Source organism: Harpia harpyja, chromosome 3 (assembly GCF_026419915.1).
Source record: "Harpia harpyja isolate bHarHar1 chromosome 3, bHarHar1 primary haplotype, whole genome shotgun sequence".
NCBI lineage: Eukaryota > Metazoa > Chordata > Aves > Accipitriformes > Accipitridae > Harpia > Harpia harpyja.
In genome coordinates this window covers 6,524,567-6,549,934 of record NC_068942.1, presented here as the reverse complement: position 1 = coordinate 6,549,934, position 25,368 = coordinate 6,524,567, and the positions used below count along the sequence as shown (strand labels likewise).

At 38.9% G+C, this 25,368-nt stretch overlaps 1 protein-coding gene across 4 annotated transcripts in view; it reads left to right on the top strand.

Moving 5' to 3' along the window:
- The window catches only part of CDK19 (cyclin dependent kinase 19), a 128,903-nt gene that overhangs the window by 74,512 nt on the left and 29,023 nt on the right, over window positions 1-25,368 (top strand). For all 4 annotated transcript variants that reach the window (XR_008234272.1, XM_052781266.1, XM_052781267.1 and 1 more), the window contains 2 exons: window positions 16,561-16,618; window positions 18,033-18,164. Coding sequence is in view for 3 of the 4 variants with exons in the window: in XM_052781266.1 (XP_052637226.1) it covers window positions 16,561-16,618; window positions 18,033-18,164 (190 nt within the window). In the remaining variant the exon portion in view is untranslated. The remainder of the gene's footprint in view (window positions 1-16,560; window positions 16,619-18,032; window positions 18,165-25,368) is intronic.

The window sequence follows — 25,368 nt, the reverse complement described above, 5'->3', positions numbered from 1 at the left end:
CAAAGGCGTTTTGTTACACAGTATGCTTTTCAAGTGTCATAATCTGGCTTTGGGGAATGGGAGTTGAGCACCTAGCCTATTTATGCAGTTTGAAAAAAGAAAATAAAAATTCCCACAAGGAGTTTATTTGCATTTTAAGCACTTGATGTTTTGTGAGAATGTCCAAGGACTTACTGGCAACACCAACAGTAAGGTAAACCATAAACCTTGAGCACTAAAAACATAGATGTTTTTCCTAGTAAACTGGGGCAAATTTGCTGTAGTAAGGAAAATCATGTCTTTCTTTGAAAGTGTACTATGTGTTTGGAGTTGTTTAACTTTAAAAAAAAAAAAAAAAAATTAGGACAGCTTGACCTGCCACACTTTAACATGCTCGTGTTTTTGGCATGAATCGCAGAACATTTCTCAGGAATTGGCGGTATCTCACAGCCACTGCATGTCTATGCAGGTTGTTTTTAATTTTTAAAAAGGGCATAATTGTTGAATGGAAAAATATTATAATTAGTTCTGAACTATTTCAGATTTTGTTTTCGGCACGTAGAGCCTTCTTCACAACTCTTCTCTGTTTTCTTTCTTGACGCAAATCTTTCATTTGCTTCCAACTTCCTGCTCTTCTGCCCACGTTCCCCTATCTGTTAATCTGCCTTTTGCCACCTCTTTAACATTACTCATATAACCTTGACTCAGCTTTGACTTTCCTAAAAAATTCCTCTTTCTTCATCTTCACAACCTTAATTACTGCTCCTCCCTTTGGCCTTCGCAACTTTGAGCTCTGCAGTGGCTGGTACAGGTAGAACGCTATGTTTCATACCTTGACTGACACAGGGGGGGAAAAACTCACTTGCTCCAGATGGAGTGACCCTCCATTATTTTAGGATCTTGTTAAAAGTACCATACTAATTAAAAAACTTCAGGGACTCATTAAAACCTAAAGGTCTCTAGATTCTGAAGTTGGTAATGGTCCCTGCTGTGGTGGTTCTGCCTCAGAAAAGATTTTGAGACTGGCTTTCTTAAGGCTTTTGCGTCTCAAACCAGCTTTTCTGTGTTTCCCCACTCAAAATTTTATGTACCGAATCTTCTTTCCCTATGCCTTCTAGCTTTCAACTTCTACTAGTAGCTTTAAGAATGAATAGTGTGATAATGGTCATGTATGTTTAAGCTACTGCAGTCTATAGTTCTCACATGTCTTAGTTTACATCTAATTCTTATAAAGCATTTGGAGATTATTGAGAAAATCCTTTATGAAATAAAAAGGGGGTTTTATCCTTTTTGGGTTTGGCAGGCCTCTTTTTTTCTTTTCTTTTCTTTTTTTTCTTTTAAACAGCAGATCACTTCTTGTCCTTACACTTTAAAAACAAAAAACCCCAACCAAACAAAAAAATTTAACTTTCCAGAAATGTTTGTGTTATTTATATTATTGGAAGTATATGTATTACTGACTACAGGTTTTTTGGAGATGTCAAGCTGATCCCATATAATGATTAATTATCTTGCAGTTATTTTGCATGGCAAGTTTGTAAATGTGTCTGAAAAATCTTCAACCACAGACTTCAGTCCAGAATTGGCCTCGATTGGTGATTGAAAAACCTTTTAAAAGTTGGTGCTGAAAACTGGCTATAGGCATTCCAAGTCAATAACTAATTAGCTCCTCCACATGGTATTAGATACAGTACAGCAACTTCAATTCAATGTGTAACAGAGGTTTTGATGCTTACTATTGAACTATTATAAAAGTGTTGCAAATAACTCCAGAGACATGAACAAGTTATTAAATAAATAATTGATAACATGTTAGGTTAAATTTTTCTGAAATGACTTCTTGATTTTTTGGTCTTGTGCTGCATATGTCATTTGGAAAGAGCCTGATCTTCAAAAGCGGTTAACGATCAGACTCCCACACCTTGTCTTAAGTTGGCTACCTAAAATATTTAAGCACCAACTGTTTATATCCTGCCAAGAACTGCTTTTTGATTTGCATTAATGAGGACAAATAATACTAGTACTTAATGTATTTGTTCGTGAAAGCATCTGTTAACATAATTGTCTTTTACTACCTAATAAAAATGCATCAAAATAAAAATGCAGATACTGAAGATATACTGAAGAAACAAACTTTTAGAATCTGAAATGCCATGCTGTAGCAGTATGTTACACTAAATATTGTAAAATAAATACATTTAACGTGCCTAATCTTCCCCCCCCCCCCCCCCCCCCCGAAATTCTTGTACACTTCTGAACAAAGGAAATTAAGAAATGACTTGCTTATTGTGTAAATTATTCTGGCCTCGTTGCCTTTATTGCTTGTTCCAACATCTTTTCTTTTGTTTACATGCACAGATCAAGATACTTTTAGGACAGAAGATAAACATTTTACGATCTACTGTGCAGCTTTTAATAAACTGTAGTAATTTCTATGAGCATTTCAAGTCATTATATCAAATATGCTCAATGCAAACACTCTTCTTCAACTTACCTGGGTTATTTTAAATGTGAGGACTGGAAAGATGGCATAAATGTTATGCAAGCCTTAATGGAATAATCATGAATGTGACAAAATGTCATTGCCTCAATCTTGTGTTGATTTTGCAAACACAGTAAGAAATCGAGGCAGACAGATAAACTTGTTATTACTCTAAAGAGATTTCTCCACTGCTCTGCTACAACTTGATTATCACATGCATAGTCTGTAAATTGAGGAACCTCTTCATCTGTGACTTGCAGGTCAGAGTATAAGCCCATTTTCTTGATGGAGACAACTTTATTGTGGGTACAAGTGCAAATATGAACTTGAAACCTTGTAGCTGCTCTACCTGCCTGTGGGCACACTTACCAGCAGTATTCTGCGGTAAATAAGAGATACCTTTATTCCTTCATGAAAAAGAGCAAGTTGCTTAGTGCTTACTGCAAGATACCACACGATAAGAGTGTGCCCATGGCAGTTACCCACATGTTAGTGGAGGTGCTGACAACTCACACTTTCACTTAGCCTAATTAATTTGTTCATCTAGCTGCACGAATTTCTAAGGCTAATCCAAATGTGTTACTCTGCACATGAAAATGCCTGTAGAAAATACTAAGAATGTAACCATGACTGTTTAACGGATGTACATATAAACAATTTTTTAAGTGGGATCTCACACCTGGTTTATGCTGTTGAGAAGTACTAAGCCTACTGCATTTGATTATTCAAGCAAATGTATTAGGGGTCCAGGCATTTCCCGCTAGCACCGAAGTGCCATGTGAGCTCTTTGTGGCCAGGGTTTTTAGGTTCAAGAACAGGTTGCTTAAACTCTTGTAAAATTTTTACCCTGAAACGCTATCTCTTTGCTAGTAAAAGATTCATAGATGGAAAGGAGGGAGCAGTCTTCACAGCTCTAAAGTGATAGTATTGTGGAGTTGTGAATCTTCCTTAGTTTCATCCAGCATACTTTGCCTCAGTAACTGCAGAATCTTTATTTTGAAATTTTGGAGGTGCTGGTTTGAAACAAATGGCTGCAAAGTATTCTGCAGAGAGAAAGACTCTTCCGGATAAGGAAGTGATATTTTTTGAGTGAAAACCTGGAAACTGTAGAAGCAGTTATGGGTAAGGAAAAATACTTCTCATGGCCAAGAGGGCAGAATACATAACAGCAGTTACAACCTTTGCTTCCAGCTTGTCTTAGGCTGTGACTGTTGATACTAAAACACAAATTACAAAAGCCGTTCTACAAAGTGAAACTGGTTTATGTTAAAAAAAAAAAACCCCATAAAATTTGTTTGTTTATGTTTGGTTTTTGATTATTGAAAATCAGTATTTATCAAATGGTATAAATACAATGGTATCTGAGAAACAAAAATACTTCTCTTTTCCAAGACAAGAAAACTTAACTATCTTGGACTATACATACAGCAGCTTGTATGTAACTGGGATAAATGCTTGAGACTCTTAAAAGATAATTTGTGGTCTCCATAACTTTTTAATTGGTGTATTAAATCTTAACTTTAAATAGTTTTTCTTTTCTTGAACTAAGTTCAGGTTTTCAATCTCTGTATTCTGACCTAATTTTTTCCCGGTTGCTCATATACCTTTCCCAGCCTCCACCAGCTATGCCTGTGGCTGCAGACACTTTTCTTGGTCTCTGCACCTTGCTCCTGCCACCTCTGTTGTTTTATGGGTCAGTCTTTCCTTGAAAGAACTTCTCTGGTTACTGTTCTGCAAGTTCTCCCCCTTCCTGACACCAAACCCCCGAGCCCGATCTGTGCAGTTGCTGTTTCTTCCCTACACAACATGCACTGCTCTGTGTTCACTCCTGTGCCCTGTTGCTGTAGTGGCATCTCTCAGACTTGAGCTTTCCAAAGCAGGTGCCGTTTGTTCAGTACTTTACCCATTGTGCCCTTTGTGTACATGAAGGGTTGCATAAATAAACAATAAAATACTTGAATTGGGTTGTTGTGTAGGCAGTGTTCACTCAAGTTTGGAATAGCAGTATTCTAGATCTATACTTTTCAGTTGTTTATGGTTGTTAACAAAAGTACATTCTGGATTGAAATGATTTATGCTTGTTCCTTCCTGGCCTGTTAGAAAACTATTTTATATTGATGGAAAATCTGCTTAAGCACATATGACCTTTAATTTATCCGAAGAATTGTTTTGATGAGGTTTCAAATTGTTTTAAGATGCTGATAATTCTGGATTAGTGTTGATTTAAGCGTTAGGTCTTAAATTCTTCAGTCAGATCTAGACCGTATGGGCCTTTATTGTCAGACTGGGCTTATGCTGCAGGGAAGATTGGAGCTTATACTATGGAAGGAATACCATAAAAATCTGAATGCCAGCTTCTGAATATTAGGCTCCTTTCCATAGCATTTACTGATAAAATGAGCAGAAAGGGAATGCAGTATTCTTCTAAGTTTTACAAAGGGTGCACATGTTAAAAATACTTTATATTGAGAAACATTATAAAGTTGTCATTAATGTAAACACATGCAGATGTGCTACTTAATATCTCTTAATCTCATTTGGGGGGTGGAGTATCTAAAATGGGCCGGTAATGATTAAATCTCTTTCAGGCTTCAGAAAACAAGTAGAAATATTATCTCTGTCTCTAAATGTATCCTCTGTTACCTCTGCCTAACTTTTTCTTCTACATGAAAATATCCTAAAAAGCCTTAAGAGGACCATCATATTGTGTTGGTTTTTTACTAACATTATAATACTGAAGTCTAATATTGAACACCGGTATGGCAGCGTGTCCAAAACTGTTTTGCTGTGTCTCCTGTTAGGTTCACTGCTTCATAAAATCTCATTAGTGCCTTTTAATCCAAAGGAACTGTTGCAGCCCCAGCCACCGTGGAGCCCCTTGAGCACGAGAGCAGGCTGTTGGCACAGGGGCAGAGCACACCAGCTATCCGGGAGCCCTGCTTTAAGGGGCATGGTTGTGGAGCCGTGGGCTATGTGGTGCAGGACAGCTCTTCCGATGGTGTGGGGATTCTGCTCTCCTATAAACTCTGGTTGATGTTGTGAAACAATTGTGTGACTGAATAACAGTGGAAATGAAATCAAGCATTTGTAACCACAGCTGTAGCGTGCCCCAGGCAGACCACATCTACTGGTTACTTTTAAAACTCCCCAGCTGCTTGTTCAGGTGGAGACACCTTGGGACAACCTCCAAGGGTAAACTAGGAGAATCAGTTTTCTCCAACTTTATGATACAAGACTGGGTTTGAAATGTAATTGTTGCTGAAGAACCTGGCCATTGGTGCTAGGCTCCTTAAAAATCAGAGCCTGAATGGGCCTGAGGATCCCCCAAAAGTCAGGAAACCGAGGAGTGAGGGAACAGCTTCAGCGTGAACTGACTGAGAGATGGAGAGAGATTTTATCTGGGGCCTGGGGCGAACAGAGTGATGGTGATAAACTAGGGAAAGAGTTTCTGTTAGGATGGATTTTAAAGGGTATGTTTTGCTTAACTTTGTAATGAATGTGTCAGCAGAGCAGTGGTACTTTGTGCATCTGCTCACTTTGTGGTCCATAGTTGCTTTTTTCCACTGCAAGCCATGTGAGGTTGTGCTGCGTCGACTGACACATTAGCTAGTTGTCTAGAATGTGGTAACTGGATGGTGAGCCTGAGACCTTATGGTCCACTGGACCGTTAAATCCCAATTAGTATTGCTGTAGCTGTCCAGGCTTGTATTAGGGTGATAATCTTTCTTCCTGAAGCCTGAACGCTGATCTGCTGGACAAACCATGGTGAGAAAGTGACATGTAACTTATCCCTGCAAATTTTGGAAGCCAAGAGCTTGCTTCAAGAAGACACTCTGAGAAAGATTATAGAAAGATTTTGGTCACGTTGTAAATTATTTCCACACACAAGAGAAGTTGATGCTTTAGTATAACAGACATTTAAATTGATCATATAAGGATTAAACTTTCTAGTCTTTAGACTCAACATGAAAGAAGCAGGGAGGAGACATGGGTCCTCATCTTTTTTTCTCTTGAGATTATAAGCATAGGAAAAGAACACATAAGAAAAGTAGATAAATAATGTAGCTTAATACTGCAAAATAATGTATGTAATAAGCTGACAAGAGCTAATTAAGCAATATGAAATACTACATAAACCTGTGTTAAAATCCTGTAAAACTTAATGTATTTATTGCTTTTCTAAATTTTACAAAAAAATTATACCCCAAAATGATAATAAAAGAAATGTATTCTATAGTTCTCAGTCCCTTAAGCTATATTCGCATGTCCGTGTGCAGACAAAAAGGGACTCTTAAGACCCACTCAACGTGGAAGTAACCTCTCTAGATAACCATGTTACCTTTTTCTTGATCTTTTCTTCCTTTGAGATTTCCATTAAAGTATTTCAGCCTAATTCAGTCAATCTAAGGTATCCAAGCAGAAGCTGGTTTGTAATGAAAATGGGTTACATTTATCTCTATTCATTTGGTACTATATTATTTATTGCAGTCAGAAAAGCTTTGTTAATTCTTTGACTCTACCAGACTCAGGAGAATGGAGGTATTGGAGTTTTACTGCTAAAGATATTTTGTGAAAGGCAGTTAACAAAATGTTTTATGACACTGTCAGCAGTCTCACTTTCAGTCATTTGTCCTTTGTTTGGATAGAAGCTTCATCCTCCTGTCTTAGTAACCCTACTAAACCAGGAGAAGTAGTAAGAATATTGTATAAAACAAATACCAGGATTAGGCAATGGTGGAATTCAGTGCTGCAACTGAAAGAATTACCAAATAATAGCACTTATGGTATCTAATTTTCATGCTGCTGTAACAGAAACGAAGGAATGCAAGTAAGCAAAGAGTTCCAACAGCAGGAACAGGTGAGAATCTCATCATCTCATTTCCCCCTCTCAAATTCTAGTCCCAAGGTTAGTACAGTCGTAGGCTTTCTCATGTTAGTGTTCTGTCAGACTTGCTGTCTCTTAGCTTTTGCCTTTAAAGAGGTGAAGAAAGTGGTGGCGTTTGTAATGTTTCACATGTGCAAATATCTTCTCAGTTTATTTGCCTTTGGGTAGCTATTCTGAGTGAAGATCGTGTGTGAAGAATATCTAATAAGGACTTGATGGCAGAGATGCACAGACTTGGCTTGACTGCAGTATCTTGGGGCATTCAGGATGTTTCTTAAAGTCCCAACAGAGGAAGAGTTTGACTGTGCTTTTATGGAATGAAATTTATTTCTCCATTTCCTCTTTGTAATATATTAAAAAGCAGAACGTTCTTCTAAATTATCTTTGAGGTGAGTCTGTCTTCTGTTCCCGTGCACGATGGGCCTGCACATCTGCACTGCTCAGAAATGGGGTAGAAGAGGTTGAGCAATCTGTCTTGTCCCATGCTTTCCTTGGTGCTCGCAAAGAGCTCAGACAAGGTCTAAAGACAAGGCCATAGATTATTGCTGAGTAGCTTCATGGGAATTTTGCTGGAGTCTGTACTGTAATGTGTTGAAAATCCCAGGAACAATGTGAATTCAGTGTATTATTTAAACATTTGCTTTATGACATTTTATTTTTTTTTGATAATTTATGATCGTATTTTTCTCTTTGTTTCCATCTTCCCCGCTTCTTTGTCCTTCTCAAGGTTGCATGTAACATTTTAAGTTCAAATATGCTATTGCAGCACTAGCACCAGCAGAATGCTTTGGATAATGTTGCATAGCAACATAAAACTTAATTTCTGTCAAATGTTTTGGCATTCTCCTAATGTAAGGTTTTTTTCATTCTTTTCTTTTTCACTTGAACTGCATTGTCATTGATTGGGGTGAAACCACTGGTACACTAGTACATTGTGAAGATTGTTATAATAGAAGCAATGCCCGGCATCCAAAGTTGTTTGGAGTTTTCATTTTTGTCTTGCAGTAATTTAATGCTCTGTCAGCCATAAGAAACCTGATGGAAATGGTGTGTGAAAGGAAGATTGTTTCATTTCTGAACTTTTACGTAGCCCAGAATTATATTCTCCTCTTGTGATTACTTCTATTTCATATTCCCCTTGTGTTTGCAGTCCATTTTCCAGTGACATAACTGCAACTATATTATCCATTGATTAACCAGGGAATAGAGTTTGGTGAATAGTCTTTTCCTGTTTCAACAATGATCAAACACCTTGAGTTTATAAATGAAGTGTCTTTTCTAGCAATTGTCTAAGAAACCATTGTTTCAAATTGGTTTTGAATCAGAGCATTCTTACAAGGAACATGGATGTTTTGGCCATTTTGGGGGAGTGCCTGGGCAGGGCTGAGAGGAGTGAATTTAAAGAATTAATGTCAGTTGAGCTGTATGCTTTATTACCTCTCGAGAACATCTAACCTGTGAAAAGTGAAGTAAAATAGAGAAATTAATACTTTACCTGACCACTAATTTCATTATCGTAAGGATGGTTATATATGAGAGTAACTGAAGGCATAGCAATGTCAATAGAACGTACTAGGTAGTTTGTCTACATGTGATTATATGTGATGCGGTTAAAATGAAGGGAGAGAAAAAAAAAGGTCTTTCTTTCCCATGGTAAAATATATTGGTAGTGAGTGACTTCCAGAGTCTGGACTTGTAGGCTGACTCTGTCATCTCAAGTATGTGTTTCCAGTGTTAAACATATAGCTATATAACTGTTCAGCCAAAGGTGCAATAGGAGTATAACAGGGTGATGGAGATAGCTTTGCATGTGTCAGCTTTACTGCCACTGCACTCAGCAGCATGCAGCATTCTCGGTGTGGACTTTAATTCCTAATGGGAGGTTGTAGAGAAGATGAAGCCATTTTAAAGAGGTGTGCAGAGGAAGGGGCACAGACACACATTTCCCCAAGAGACATTTGGTTAGGTGACAGGGAACAATTTTTCGTCATGAGAGTGGTCAGACAGTGCAGGGGGTTGCACATCAGAAAGGCTGAGGAATCTCTATCCTTGCAGAATTGCAGCTCCCTTGGTTATGACACTCGGCAACCTGATGCAGCTTCAAAGTCGGTTCTGTCTTTGAAGTTGCCACTTTTTTGAGCAGGGTGACCTCTATGTTTTGAGCACCAGATGACCTCCAGAGGTCCCGTCCAGCCCCAAAGCATTGTATGATTTTGACTGATTCTCCAAAGAGTATCCAGAGTCATGGGCTGGTTTAAATCAGTCTGTAACGAAGCCTGTGCAGTCACATCTTTGCTGTTGTTGTAGGCTAGATAATCTTAAGTTTATTTAAGGGACCTTTTTTTTTTTTAAATATGTGCAGACCTATGGTTGCACTGTAGGCATAGTTTTAGTATTTCTGCTTTCTTTTGCTTTTTGTGCATAGAGGAGTTTTGTAAGAATATATCAACATGAAAAGATTTCTTTGATAGCTAGCTTCCATGTGAAAACAGTATGTTTCCCCTCTCAACACGTAACGGATACAGGCAAGGAATGCGTTTAACCAAAATTGTTATCTAAGGCATTCCAAAGGAATATTTCAGATATCTTCTGTACAGTTTGTCCTACTTCTAGCTACTTACCATCGGTTCCAGAGCTTGAGGTAAATTCTACGCTTCTGGTTGCTATTAGGATTTCTGATATCTGGAATTAATGATTATTTTGACCATATCAGTTCAGCAGCTATGAAATACATAAGTCCCTAACATAGTTTGACACCATGGTTTACGATGGAATATCCAGTTTCCATCTCTCAGAATTATGCAAAAGATTTCTTTTCCTCTCAAACAGTGGCACACACTTCCATGTCTTTATCAGTTCTGTATGTGTTTCATTTTTAAATTATTTCTTTAAGAAGCAAGACTGGAGATAAAAATAATTGTTACCATGTATGTATTATTATCATATTAATAAATATGAACATTTGAAAATGTTGTTTTTGTCACTGCTGTTCCCCTGATGATAATCAAGTATATTTTCTTATTTAAAGACAACAATCTGGTGACACTTAGCTGTAAAATTTTACATGTCCGCATTTGTGTTTTCATTTTTTTTATTGCAAAAACTTTTGGACTGTTTATTGGGGGGGGGGTTGTTGTTTGTTTTTTTTAATTTAGCTGTAAAAGCCTTCTGTGGTACTCCTTGCTTCCTGTGTTGCCACATATTTACTTAATGTGTCTACCTTTGGGGTTTTTTTTTTAACTCCTTTCTAGATTCAAACAAGTTATTTCATTTGAATGATGTACTATTTCAAAGCATTTTGCATTCCTTCTGATTTTACTGCCTTTTTAATCATGTGCTGTAGTAATCAGCTTTATTTTTAGTCAATTTGAGGATATCTGTAGAAACAGTATTGGTTTTAATTAAATGATAAATACATTGATGAGATTTGTTCATGATATTGCTTTGCAAGGCCAATCATTTTAACAGTAGAGAAGCAGTACAAGAAAATTGTATGAATTTACACATCTGGACAAAAAATATAATAGGGTTCTTTTGTAAAGTTAAGGATAACAGCGGAAAAAGAACAAGTTGAAAGTGATGCTGTGTAATCAGAGCAGTGACTCTAATAGGAGTTCACAGTATGTAAGGCTTGTAAAGAGAAGCAGATGTGAAGATATTTTACTCTATATGGTATACTTTTGTTTAGTGCTTCAGTATCAGAAAAATGTTGACCAAATGGTTTTCTAAAAGAGGAGAGGGGAGTGATGATAACAAATTTTCTATACAGTTTTCAATATATGGAAGTAATGTGAATGGAATTGATAATGATTTGGAGGTCTGTAGTGCATAATAAAATCTTTTTAGAACCATTTCTTTTTTAAATCCTGCATTAATTAGATCAATTGTTATCTAAAGCGTTAGTACCAGTATGCCAGTATATTGATCTGAAAAACAACATCTGGGTTTGAATAGCATTGCCTTAAGGCAGGAAAGTGCCTACATTTCCTTGTGGATCAGAAGAGCAAAAGCTTTGTCTGCAAATTTCTGTGAACAATCTGCAGCTCCCTCTTAATCTTGAACTTAAAGGCTCAGTGGTCTTTCAAGTAGTGCCTGTGGAGTGGAACGCTGTCATCCCATTTAGGACCTTTGTCATTTGTAGAGCAGTGTGCTAAAAGCTAAGATGAAATCACCACTACTCTTGGTTTCGGCTTGTGAATTGAAAGCACATCTATGTATCAACACTATGCTGTTTACAATTGCTTTTTTAAATAATTGAGACTTGAAAAGACCTCATCAGAAGCCAGCTTCTTTAATTGTGGGGAGAGCTTTTATCTAAAAGACTTGCAATATCTTTTACAATAGAAGCCTCTTAATTTCAGATTATTCTTTGTCCAGTGATACATTCCAAAAGGGAAACACATTTGTTTGGATATAAACAATAAAGAATGGTGTATGGAAAGTGGTATGTCCCTATGGACGTTTTCTCACAGGGATGTAATTCTGCACCAAATCTCTTAAGAATTGTGTCACCGCTGTACTTGAGGAGATAACAACAATAACCATTAAAACTAACATATTGCCATCTATTGTGAGGCTGTTGTTCCTGTTTTGACCCATTATGCTCTTTCAAAACCACAGATGGTTTCTTTTCCTTCAACCTTTATTCTAATCTACTTTCTAAATATTTAAATAGGAAGCATATTGATTAAGATAACATGGATGTCCATATGAGTCCCATTCACGATATTTCTATTTATGAAAACATACTTGTTAGCCCAACATTTTCATTTCTCTCCCACCAAGATCTGTTAATTGCTTTATTCCCACTCTCCCACTGATGTAGAAAAGTAAATACTTTATCTATGCTTATTACTTGTAAAGAATCCATTAAATTATTGCCATCTACATCCCTTTTTGCAGTTATTTGAGGGTTTTACTCCAGTTGTTTGTTGCTGTTGACCTTGCTCTTTTTGCAAATATTCTTTAGACAGTCAAACCTCAACTGCATTTCTCAGCAGGGATTTCTCTGTTCATTTTTATAGCTGATCTTAAATGTGAGACTCCTAACTCTTACTGTTTCTGTTGTTTCTATAGCAACTAGATAGGTGGAGACGCAGCAGCATGGCTTTGCTTCCCAGCTGGTGTTTTGTGTTCTCAGCAAGGGGAGAGTTTGAGGAAAATAGAGATGGTATTAATTGGGATGTAACTGGCTCAGAAGTGTAGTCCTTGTTCTGTTACCTCACCCTCTACTAAGGAGTTAGTGAATAATTTTAAGCAGGGCTTCTCAGACTTTCTTGAATTAAATTCTGTTCTCTTGGAAAGAGACATGATTTACTCCAAGTACGTGTGTGTCAGGTTTTGGTCTCTTAGCTGCTTGGGCCTTCATGTTTCCTTCCACCTAAAACCCCGTTTTCTTCATCACAAGGACAGCAGTAAGATTTGCTTCAGGGACTAGACTGGTGCTTATCACTTGCATGTAGCTTGAATGTGCATGAGGTATGGGGCTTTTTAATTTCTCTGGTTCCCACTTTTTAATCTGATTTTTGCAGCTGTTCAGTAACTGTATTATACCAGACTGTAATTCCATAGTAAACTATTAAGTGACTGTTTCAGAGTAAAATGTTTTGATACTTCAAATCCTACATATCCAGAGATTAGACTGACACGTTCTCCCTTCTCCAAAAAGTAGAAGTTGTTTGCATTCCCTTTAGCAGTCCTCTCGCTTACCTCATGATGGAAACGTTCATTACCTACTTTCCTGAGGGTCTCCGATGCCAAATTAATCCCTCTGAAATAACCCAAAGTCTTTCCTCTGTACCTGAGTATCTGAAGTTCTGCCTTGGTGCCTCTTGTTTAGCCAAGGCTCTGAGGAAGCAGCCCTGCTCTATGAGGGCTGGGTTGCTCTCACCGCGGCTTGTGTATCGTGAAGGCTCTGGAGAGGTGAGGGGTTTTACTTCACAGTGTTTAAGCCATTATTCTATAACACAACCACAAAACACGTGGCCTATGTTTTAAGCTCCTCTGTAGCTGTTTCTTTTTATTAAATAAAAATTCATGGGCACAGGAGCTGGATATCATTTGTTTCATCTCAGAAGGATGGGTCCTATGAGGTTAGTGTTACTCTCTGGCTGGTTCAGTGTACCTACAGCTGAAAGGGCTTTCCTGACCAGAACAGCTCTGATTAGCAAGAAGAACTCAAAGTTCTTATAATAAGAAGCAAGTTCAGGTGTGTTCTCCTTCTGACTTCAGGAACAGATTTAAATGAAGACTTCTCACCTTGCAGGAGGCTGCCACAATGCAAGCCGTTACTGAGACACAAGTCTGCAGGTCAGTGGGGATCCTGCAGGCATCAGGATGCTATCCATGGAATGTCTGTCGTCTCCACATTGGTGGTGGTGCTTCAGGAGAAGCACTTGCTCTTTTGGAAATAAGACTACGTTTTCAGTTGTTTAACACTTTATTCCTTCTCTGTTTTCTCCCTCCCCCGCCGCCCCTGGCTCTCTCAGATAGAGAGATTTACAAGAGCTAGTGGATATGTATTCTGGTAAGTTTATAAATCAGCGTTCTTCTCTGCTGGCTGTCCGAGCAGGGTTCTGATCCTCAGTGGATTAAATATTAGTACAGATTTACAATCTAAATGGAACAACATCTCTTCAAAACATTCTGGCTTAAAAATACATAAATGGACAAGTTCTTTGCTTCCATAGATTCTAACCTGGTGTATCCCCTGTATGTGTAGGGCCATTAAGTTGCTTAGGGGTTCAGGCTGTCTTTCTAAGGCTGAGGGAGCTGGGACTGTTCAGCCTCAAGAAGAGAAGGCTCAGGGAGGGATCTTACTAATGTGTATACATACCTGATAAGCGGGAGTAAAGAAAACCGAGCCAGACTCTTCTCAGTGCTACCCAGTGACAGGACAAGAGGCAATGGGCATAAATTAAATGTATGAAGAAACCTTTTTTTTTTTTACTGTGAGCGTGGTCAAACACTGCAAAAAGGTTTTACAGAGAGGCTGTGGAGTCTCCATCCCTGGAGATGCTTAAAACCCAACTGGACTCAGGCCTGAGCAATCTGCTGTAGTTGACCGTGCTTTGAGCAGGAGGATTGGACTTGATGATCTCGAGGTCCTTTCCAACCTGAACTATTCTGTGAATATTGTGGTTTATGTCAGCAGATAAAATAATACTTTTTTTCTATGAAGAAATTGCTGCTTGAAGAATCTTGTAATGTTACAGGTAAAACCTTATGAGATGTTTTGTTTTGAGAATCCTGTTGTATCTGCTTAGATTTTAAATTTTATCTTAGTACATCTCCTGGTGTTATACAGTTTATCCCTTACAAAATAATTCTTCTATAGAAAAAAAACTAACCTAGAAATCAGTGCAGTAACTACATTTTTGTCAGCTCTGTTCACCTGACAAATAAATGCATTTTATAATGCCTAAGATCCAATCCTGAATGTAAAGGTCTGTTGAAGTGTTTTAGATTCATACTCAACTCTCAATCAAGGTTGCTAGGTAGGATTTTAGGGAAGAATTCCAACAAGGAAACTGAAGTTTTGCTGTCTCGGTTGGGACAATTTTAGCTATGTGGTTTCTAACAGAGGTCAAGTGTAGTGCAAACTTGCATGCTTCCCTTGCTGCCTGGTCTCTGAATATGCAGAATGGGATTGTTCTGTTCTCCAGAATATTCAGTTCAGGGTAATACATAAATGTAAAACCAGAGTTTGACCAGTTGCCTTGAAGTGTTGATTTAATTGTCATTTAATATTAGCGAAGAGCCAAGCATCATCTTTATCTTTCCTAGATTTGCTAGTGAGTGTTTACTCAAGATTAATTAAAATAACTATTGCATTCTCCAAGGAAGGAGTGCATATTCTCTCTTGAAGGGTTCCAAAAACGTGTTGGGGAATGAGAAGTCAGGGATGGTGTTGAGAATTATCCTGAGATTAAAAAAGGAGGAGTAAAAGAGGCAATGGCATCTGGAGCAGGGTTGGAAGGAGAGGCTGTGGCTGGAGCCAGGGAAGAAGCAATGTCTAGCACTGGGGGTGAGGTGGGAAGGGAGAACAGCTCCCTGTGGGGAAGGAGAAAGAATAGGTGAAGTAGTACTTTTTTTGTTTGTTTGTTTGGTTGGTTTGTTTTTTCAAAAAAGCTAAGGATTTGCAATTTTGAGCCAAACTAGAAAACCTAGTTTGAGAGTTTCATTTTGGGTAGATAGTGGCAAGTGTTAGGAACTGAGAAATTAAGTGAGATTCTGATGTTGGCTTTCTGGACATCTCTTTCAGATTCTTGAACAAATCCTGCTTGAGCAGACCTCTTCAGGCATTAGGGATTTCAAATATAATTAATATTTGGATGTTCCAAAAATTCTGCTTTGAATCTTTGTTATGCATCTCTTCATTCAAATCACAATGTTTTCAATCTTGTTTACTTCTTTACAGCTGTTAACACAATAGGGGAAAAGCTTCCAAGGAATGACTATTGATGTCTGAGGGAACCTAGATCCTAATTGCAGAACAATTGCTGTGATGTCATGTGCAGATTTTATATGGTGTTCACAAGTGGCTGGTTACGAACAACTGCAGATTGCATAAAATGCCTATGAAGGTTTTGTTCTGCTCGTAAAGCTGCTGTCTACACTGTCAAAAGCTTGTGGATGTAGCTGTCTGTATAGTCCTGTTTTAAGTGAATTCTCATAGCATGAAATCAACTTACTTTGTGGGAAAAAATGCTTTTGCCAATGTGATTTTTATCATTCATACACTGAAAACAAGCACAGCTCTAAAAATGTAGTTATATATGATGATAACAAAAGCAACTCTTATCTATGCATTTGCGTACCAAGATTTGGCATCATTTTCAGCAAGTTATACTAGCAAAAGTAGTTCTTGCCTACTTTACTGATGTGTAGCATAAATGTTAGCCTGGTACAAAATTTTCCTGTAGAAGAAAATCTCGCTAATGGATGTGATCATTCTGGTAAAAATGGAAATGCAAATTTAATTAAAGATTGCATTTCTTACTGTGAAATGTCAAAGTACTTTACTATTTTTCTAATTGTGAAATTGGTAACTAGGGATAAACACTACATGTCAGCAAAACATAAAGATATGGTAATTTTAGACTTGTAAGGATATTTATAGAAAAGTTTTCATTATAAATGTACATATTTTTATTATTCTTGAAGATAATCATCAAAGGCTGCTCAATTAAATATTCTGCTTTTTGTTTTCCAGAAACCAGCAAACATTCTGGTAATGGGTGAAGGTCCCGAAAGAGGAAGAGTCAAAATAGGTAAACATTTTGAGAAAATTTCATTGCACAGCTAAGGAAAACTTAAAAAATGGCATCTTCAGTGTAAGATAGAAACAAATCTTCATTATTCTTTGAGTGTATGTATGCATAACATCTAGTTCAATTTTAAATCTCATTCACTGAGTTTACAAGCTTATAGAGATTCCAAACGTATTATTAGACATTTATAAAGCTTGCCAAGGATAACTGGTGAGAGAAAAGCATCTGTAAGAAACAAGAAAGTAATAAGCACGTAGAACAATGGCTATGGCCAGGGTTCTTTTGACTTCTACTATGATTAGTTAGCATAACATTGTTACTTATAAATTGTATTTGGTTTTAATTATTTTTATATAAATAACATCAATGCACATGTTTGTAGAGGTCCGAAGGTTTGCTATGCAGAAGGCTATTCGGCATCAAGGTGGGAAACACATGTAACTGTGATGGTCTTTATCCAAAATCTAATTAGCTGTGCAGATCATAAGCCTTAGTCATGTGGATATAAACTTTTTTAATAAAGCATGTGGCAATCATCAAGAACGAAGGAATATATTGGAACCTCTTTTCTATTCATCGACTTTTGTTGTATTTGAAAATGTTCAGCTTGTATTAGTATGGGTAACTGCAAGAAAATTATACTTGGTATTTCATAACTTTGGAAGTAGAAAGATTTAGGTCAAGTTGTGTAAAATATAAGTTTCAGACTTGGATTAAAATGTGTGGTTTTGAATATACACCTGAATTTTGTACTTTCCTGTCTAGCATTTCTTAATGCTCCTTACAAGGTTGTTTCTAGAGAGAATTTTCTAGTTATATAAAATGAACACTTGCATTTAAAATACACCTCTGTAACAGTGTACACTCACTGATTTCATGAATTCCCATTTAAAAACTTTTTCCTGATTCTGGAGTCATTCCTCCAAAACAAGTAGGAGGCATACTTTGAAAAATAGTGCAAAACAATCTACACTGCAGTTGTTTTGGTTTTGCACTTTGGGTAAATACATAGCAGTCACAAGGGCTCACAGTTTTGTAAACATATATAAAAATAAAAGAGAAAATGTACATTAGAGACCTACTACTATTGTCTTTATTTAACCAGGTTTCTGTTACAGTCCTATTTAAATAAACAGGCATCTGTGTTATGTAAAGTTTTACAATACCATCATGAAAACACTTAGAAGTCAAACGTCGTCCTTCATAGTCTTATAAATGAAGTATATGGAATTTAGATAGATAAATTTGGCCCAGTATTGCTACAAGTAACTTGTTGCTTTCTTAGAAACTTTGATTTGTAAGTTTTAAGGTTTTTGAGCTTTTGTTTTAATTGCTTTTTGGCAATACTGTTAAATTCTGATTTATTTGTATTAAAATTTTAAATGTTCTTTTCTCTCCCCACCCCACCCCCCAGCTGATATGGGTTTTGCAAGATTGTTCAACTCACCTTTGAAGCCATTGGCAGACTTGGATCCAGTCGTGGTGACATTCTGGTACAGAGCTCCAGAGCTGTTACTTGGAGCCAGACATTACACAAAGGCCATTGGTAAGTTCTGTGTAAGAAAGAGGTTTACCTTTAAGTTTTGTAAAGGAGGGTAGCCCTACAGTAGTTATGATGATCAGCTGATCAGCTAGTTTTTTTCCTGAAGTAGCAGCAGATGGGGTATGATCCAATCCATAAAAGATTAATCCAGATTGAAACTTTGAGAACTGTGCTTTTATTTTTCAATATGAGTTAAGGTTAATGTTAGACATTTTAAATGTGTTGTTTGTTTTTAAAATAAAAATATTCTTTGCATTGGTTTATATGGTTTTCTGATATGGGCTCCAAAATCTTGTAATGTTGTAAACCTTCAAAAGGGAAAGAGATATGGCTGTTAAAGTGGTGTTCTTCTAGGGTGCTTCATGTCCAAATGCTTCTATGTAGTGTGTGCCTTGATAAAGAGAAGGGCGGTCTCCTGCGCTGTGTGCAATCTGCAGATTATTCACTCCTGACAATTTACGAAGCTCCATGTTCAGGAAATGCTGGTGGCCAGGCTCTTGTCTTCCTTCCCCCTTAGTAAGTTCCATAAGCACAATCAGCCTCGGTGCCTAGCTGTTCAGAGAATAAAAACAATGAGGTGCACAGGAGGTATCCTGTCTGCATGATTAGGTTATATACTGAAGAGAACTGCAGAGGAAATGGTATTTCTCTGTAACGGGGTTAAATCGTTCCTATGTGTACAGAGGTGGCTTTCTTGGGAGTTGCAGGCTTTTTCCTGTTATAGAAGTTTTCGGAGATGCTATGTGGGCCTTTGTTCAGAGAGTTACAAACCACCATGCTATACTAGCATCTCTGTTGAATGTTCAGTTGGGTGGACCAATACTTTTAATTAAGTCTCACAGTCTGGCTTTTCCAGATAACTCCTCTATTTATCAAAATGTCATATACAGCAAAAAGTTTAAAAAATGAATGAACTGTCACCTGACTTTGATGTAGACTTGGACTTCACATTTCTTTATTGCTTTTCTCTCCCATTTGGAATCCTCCAGTGCAGGAGGACCTGAATTGAGAAAAACACTGCTTTGTTTGTTGATCTTGCCTAGAATGTGCAGCAACTGTTAAGAAGGGCAAAAAGACTTCTGCATAGCTCTAGTGAGAATATATACATTCAGTCTTGCAGGCAGGTAGCATGCATTTCTATCCTTGGACAAAGTTTGTCAGCATCAAAAAGCCAAAAAGTAGGGGGTTTATATGCTAGTGCTCCTTTTCATCTGCTGAAATGGAAAAATGTAACTCTTCAGATGACAATGTCTACATTAGCAAGTAGCGTGGCACAATAGAAGTGCATCTGTAAAGCAAAATGGTACTGAGTACCTAGCATCCACATTATACATGGTTTTGATAAAGAGGAGTACTTTAAGCTTTCTCTGGCCTGGTCCAACAGACTACTGCTCATTAGCGGCTGATGCACACCTTTTGGTTTAATTTCATCCCAAATGAATTTGTTTTATGTACTCTGAGATAACTCTGCAGCTCAAGCAGAGAAGTGTCATAGGTATGGGCAATCTGATCCATTTCAAAAGCAAACACCTGGTCCGAAGTAAAATACTAATTGCAGATAGATTCAATCAGGTTGAAAGGGACCTTAGGAGGTCTCTCATCCATCCTCCTGTTCAAAGCAGGGTCCACTCTGAATTCAGACCAGGCTGCTGAGGGATTTGTCCAGCCAGGTCTTGAAAACTGCTTAGAACAAAGATTCCACACCCTCTCTGAATGACCTGTTCCAGTGCTAAATCATCCTCATAGTGAAGAATTTTTTCCTTATACCTAGTCAGAACTTCTTGTTTCAGTTTATGCCTGTAATCTCTCATTCTCCTGTCGTATACCACTGTAAAGAGCCTGGCTCCATCATCTCGGTCACCTCTCCATAGGTACTGGTGGAGGCTGCTCGTAAGTTCCTCTTCAATCTGAACAAGCCTGTGTCCCTCAGTCTCCTCTCCCAGAGCAGGTTCTCCAGCCTCTGACCATCCTGGTGGCTCTCCACTGAACTTGCTCCAAGTTATCAAACTCTGTCTTGTATTCAGGTCCCCTGAGTGACCCAAACGTGCTCCAACAAGTGCTAAGTAAAGGGGAGTAATCACTTCTCTCAGTCTACTGACTGTGTTCCTGTTGATACAGCCAATATATCCTATTGATGCTGTTGGTCTTTATCACTACCAGGGTCTACTGCTGGCTCAAGTTTCGCCTGATATCCACTGGAAACCCCACATCCTTTTCTGCAGGGGTGTTCTCCAGCCGGTCAATCCCCTACCTGAACCATTGCAGGGGGTTAGTCCATCATGGGTGCTGGACTTTGTATCTGTCCTCATTGAATTTCATGAATTTCCTGTGGGTCATTCCTGCTGCCTGTCTAGTTCCCTCTGAATGGCAGCTGTGCCCTCAAGCATATCAACCATTTCCCCAGTTTTCCCTCATCCACAACTTGGTGGGCGGTGTTCCAGTACCCCCTCCTTGGCATTGGTAAAGACACTGTATCGGGTTTGTGTGGCAAGGTTTTGGTAGCGGGGGGGGGGGGGGGGGGGTTACAGGGGTGGCTTCAGTGAGAAGCTGCTGGAAGCTTCTCCTGTGTCCAACAGAGCCAATACCAGCTGGCTCCAAGACGGACCCACCACTGGCCAAGGCCAAGCCCATCAGCGATGGTGGTAGTGCCTCTGGGATAACAGATTTAAGAAGGAAGAAAAGTTGCGGGGCACACAGAAACTGCAGCCGGAGAGAGGAGTGAGAACATGTGAGAGCACCAGCCCTGCAGACCCCCAGGTCAGTGCAGAAGGAGGGGAGGAGGTGCTCCAGGCGCCGGAGCAGAGATTCCCCTGCAGCCCGTGGGGAAGACCATGGTGAGGCAGGCTGTCCCCCTGCAGCCCAGGGAGGTCCACGGTGGAGCAGATCTCCACCTGCAGCCTGGGGAGGACCCCACGCCGGAGCAGGTGGGTGCCTGAAGGAGGCTGTGACCCTGTGGGAAGCTCGTGCTGGAGCAGGCTCCTGGCAGGACCTGTGGATCTGTGGAGAGAGGAGCCCATGCTGGAGCAGGTTTGCTGGCAGGACTTTTGACCCCGCAGGGGACCCACGCTGGAGCAGTCTGTGCCTGAAGGACTGCAGCCTGTGGAAGGGACCCACGCTGGAGCAGTTCATGAAGAACTGCAGCCCATGGGAAGGACCCATGTTGGAGAAGTTCGTGGAGGACTGTCTCCCTTGGGAGGGACCCCACACTGGAGCAGGGGAAGAATGTGATGAGTCCTGCCCCTGAAGAGGATGAAGCAGCAGAGATGACGTGTGATGAGCTGACCGTAAACCCCATTCCCCATCCCCCTGCGCCGCTGGGGTGGGTAGAGGTACAGAATCCGGGAGTGGAGCTGTGCCCGGGAGGAAGGCAAGGGTGGAGGGAAGGTTTTCTGAGATTTGGTTTTATTTCTCATTACCCTACTCTGGTTGATTGGTAATAAATTGACTTAATTTTCCCCAAGCTGAGTCTGTTTTGCCCGTGATGGTAATTGGTGAGTGATCTCTCCTGTCCTTATCTTGACCCACAAGCTCTTTGTTATATTTTCTCTCCCCTGTCCAGCTGAGGCGGGGGAGTGATAGAACAGCTTTGGTGGGCACCTGGTGTTCAGCCAGGGTCAGCCCACCACAGACACTAAGTTGGATAGGTCTCATACGCCTCTGTGGTACTTCACTTGTAATCAGCCTCCAGGTTAGAGTATAAACCATTAACCACCATCCCCAGACCCTGATGATCCAGCCAGTTTTTCCTTAAGGCCAGGGTCTGTGTTCTGCTACTTGTCTTCGCTACTCCACTGTTTCATGGTTGTTACAGCCAAGGCTGTGACAGATTATCATATCCCCAACCAGTTCTTCCTTCTTCCTGAGTAGCAGATCTGAAAGGTGACCTATGTAGTGTCTGTATGAAGAAATTTACCCCAACATCCTCCAGAAACCTTTGCAAGGTCCCTGAGGTGACCTGGTTCATGTCCTGTTTATTCTTCGTGATGCTACAGAGTCCGTTTGCCTCTTCCCACAGCTCCTTTTGCTGGTGACTCAGTGCACCAGCCAGAGTGTGTCTCCCACTCTGAGGCTGGTGTCACCCTGCAGCCTGAGTCCTCGGTGGCAGCACCCTCCCTCGGGAACTCTTGTTGTGTTTGAGGCCTCTGATTTCCCAGGGTATCTTCTCCAGTGGGTGGTGGGGATGGACCCTTGTAGTACCTCCCGCCATGGCTGTGGCACAATCCCATGTTGTCTGAGGCAGACTCTTAGGGCCTGCTTTGCATCGGCCACCATGCAAACTGGGATGCTAACTTCTAAAGTCTCTGTTTGCTGCACCCTGTAGTGGGTGAGAACAGTTACTAGAAGTGCTTGAAGAAAATACCAACAGGATTACATTAAAAGCCTGTAAATTTGATGCTTAAACTGCCCTGACTGTGTTGATTTTGTGAGTGGACCAGATTACAGAGTGACCTGCATGCGTGGTACTGGGAAGTTACCTTAACTGACAGTTACCTATTTTTGATAGATAGCATATTGTTTGCAGATTTAGGTGAGTGATACATACTGTTATCTCAGGATATCTCTTTGAAGAATGAATTAGTATAATGCCGTTGTTTTTTTAATTATCTCATAAATTACTTGGCTCTTGCCCTGAGGGATATGTAGTCTATATTAAAACACAGACAAGGAGTCCCTATGAAACTTCAGAGGATGCTGCTGCTTTAGAGATCTGGTTTTGCTAGTAGTTTATTATTTCTGAGGCTTTTATTTCTTGTATCAGACCCACACCAGTGAATCGCCAGGAGGGGTGTGAATGGGTCATATAGTACCTGGTGTGCAGTGTGAGTGATGAGGGCACTCAAAACGGTTTGGGCAGCAAAGTAAAAAATACGGAAATAAAACCAAGGAAGGTTGCAAGGTGAGATTTGTAGGCTGACTGAAGGATTAGAGGAGCATGTGGCTGAAGAGAAAAGAATGAAGGTACCTGGAGGTGACCTATGTGCAGCTTTAAGGCAGAAGGAAGAAGTGGGTAACAAAATGACAGCGGTGATGTTCATGCAGTTTATGAGTCCAGACTTGTGTTTTGCTTCTAGCATTATGTGCACTTAAAAAAAGGCAATCTTAATGAGCTAAGCATGCTAGTGTGAGTTTAACTTGAATGCTAATGTTTTTGGCAAAGGACGCAACTCTTAAAGCTCTCTTAAATCTCTGCAAGAAATGTAATTTTAACATCTCTTAATATTACATAATTCTCAGGAGCCCTAATGTATCACTTTTAGTAATAATTCATAAATTATATAATATTCTCATTTAACTGTTCTTCAGTTGGAAATAATAATTTAGAAGAAAGGTGATTAGATATAGCCATTTATGAAAAAGGAAATGACAGGCTATTTGGTATAGCTGCTTATTTTCCACAGCTCCTTTCTTATGCCTTTTATATAATATGTAATTTTGTATAATTAGTAAATATCAGTAAAATCAGGCTAAAAGCAATGTCATGCCAGCTTTAGTCTGTTCTCTTCCAATTTTGCTATTGTGAGAAATACTTTTGTTTGAATTTACTAGGAATGCATTGCCATCAGTTCTCTGCTGCAACACACTGAACATTGTCCAACAGTTGCTACATAATTCAGATGTTTGAGGTTTTTACTGGCTTAGTCTTGATTTTATTTTACTTTAAATATATTTTCTGTATTCTGTATCTGATACTCTCTTCCTTATTTTAGCTTCACATGCAATGTTAATTATTAGCAGTGTATTCATAATATCCTGGACAGTGTCTACTATAGTAGATAGTTTGGTTTTGTTCTTGTAATAAAGCCTTTAGGTATGCTTGCTTGCACGTAAATAATTCTCAAACATAATCAAAGAATGAAATTAGACTTTGACTTTTGTCTCACTCAGGATTTTTGTCTTTATTTTCTGGACCTAGTCTTAGTTACACTTTGTGGGTTTAACTTTGGGGAAAAATTGGACTAAATACAGTCTGTTTAGAAAGAGCTATGTTTTACACAAGACAATATATATGCATATTTCATTATTTTAGAGGTAGTTTTTCAGTGACATTTCCCCCTTTATTTAATTTGTTCCTTCGTAGTAATGAAATATTCTATTTTTCTTTTTTTTATTGCTTGCAGAACAAGTAGTTGTTCATCACGTGTATAACATCATGTTTTAAGGAGATACAGGAGTCAAGAAAACACTGTTGCTGAAAAACAGAAACAGCTTTTGCTTTCTGCATGTTAAAAGGATAGTAAAAAGCCAATGTTAGGGTTTCATGGGCAATAATATTTAGTTTTCTGAACTGTGAACGTTTATAATCCAAGTCCTACATGTTAATAAAGTTTACTATATAATCTGCTACCATTGTTACAAGCAACTAATTTACCAGATGAATACAAATCGGGAAAATGGTGGTGCAGAAGCCAAAGGTCACTTTCTGTTCTGTTACCACAATATAAATCTGTACTGAATTTATTGTAGGCTGTGGAAGTTGGTCTGCATTTCCAGCACCATAATTTAAAAGCAGAATCTGTTCCCATGCGTTCATCAGATCCTAATACTCTAGCAAAGAAGTAAAATATACAAATAAAAGTAAAAGCATGTGGTAGTCTCTACTATGATTCATTCTGGGGCATCTTGTAGCATAATATCAAGGAAACAGCATAATTAAGACTTGTTTTTTACCAAGTTGCAGCTTGTATAGTTAGCAGTGCTATCAAACAAGAGCATGTTATCTTACCTCTTTACCGCTTGCCTTAAAGAAATAGTATATTTGATAAATGGCATCACATGGCTTATAGTATTTTAGATGGTTTGGATTTTGTTGGCAAAAAAGTTCTCTAGAGTGATCATTCAACCACCCGTTAAGCAAGGCTAAAACACTGTTCTGCGCTGAAAAAGGATGGGATTATTTATTGTGAAAAAATAAATCTGAGAACCTGAGAAATCTCTATTGCTTAGTTACCTTTCCTCACTTGTCTAGATTATAAGTCAGCAGGAATGTCAGAAATGGCCACGTGGCAACTGCATTTACCAGCCCAAACAAGATTTAGGTATAGAGAAACTGTAATTCAAAGCTTGGGCAGTGCACTGTCACCTCATTCTATTTCCAGACTAACATATGGTTATGGAAGCTAGAAATGTGTGAAAGGTATAAGCAGATATCAAAATGCCTTTGAAAGCAAATGTCATGGGAAAATATTAGGTGTATCAGAGGGAATGA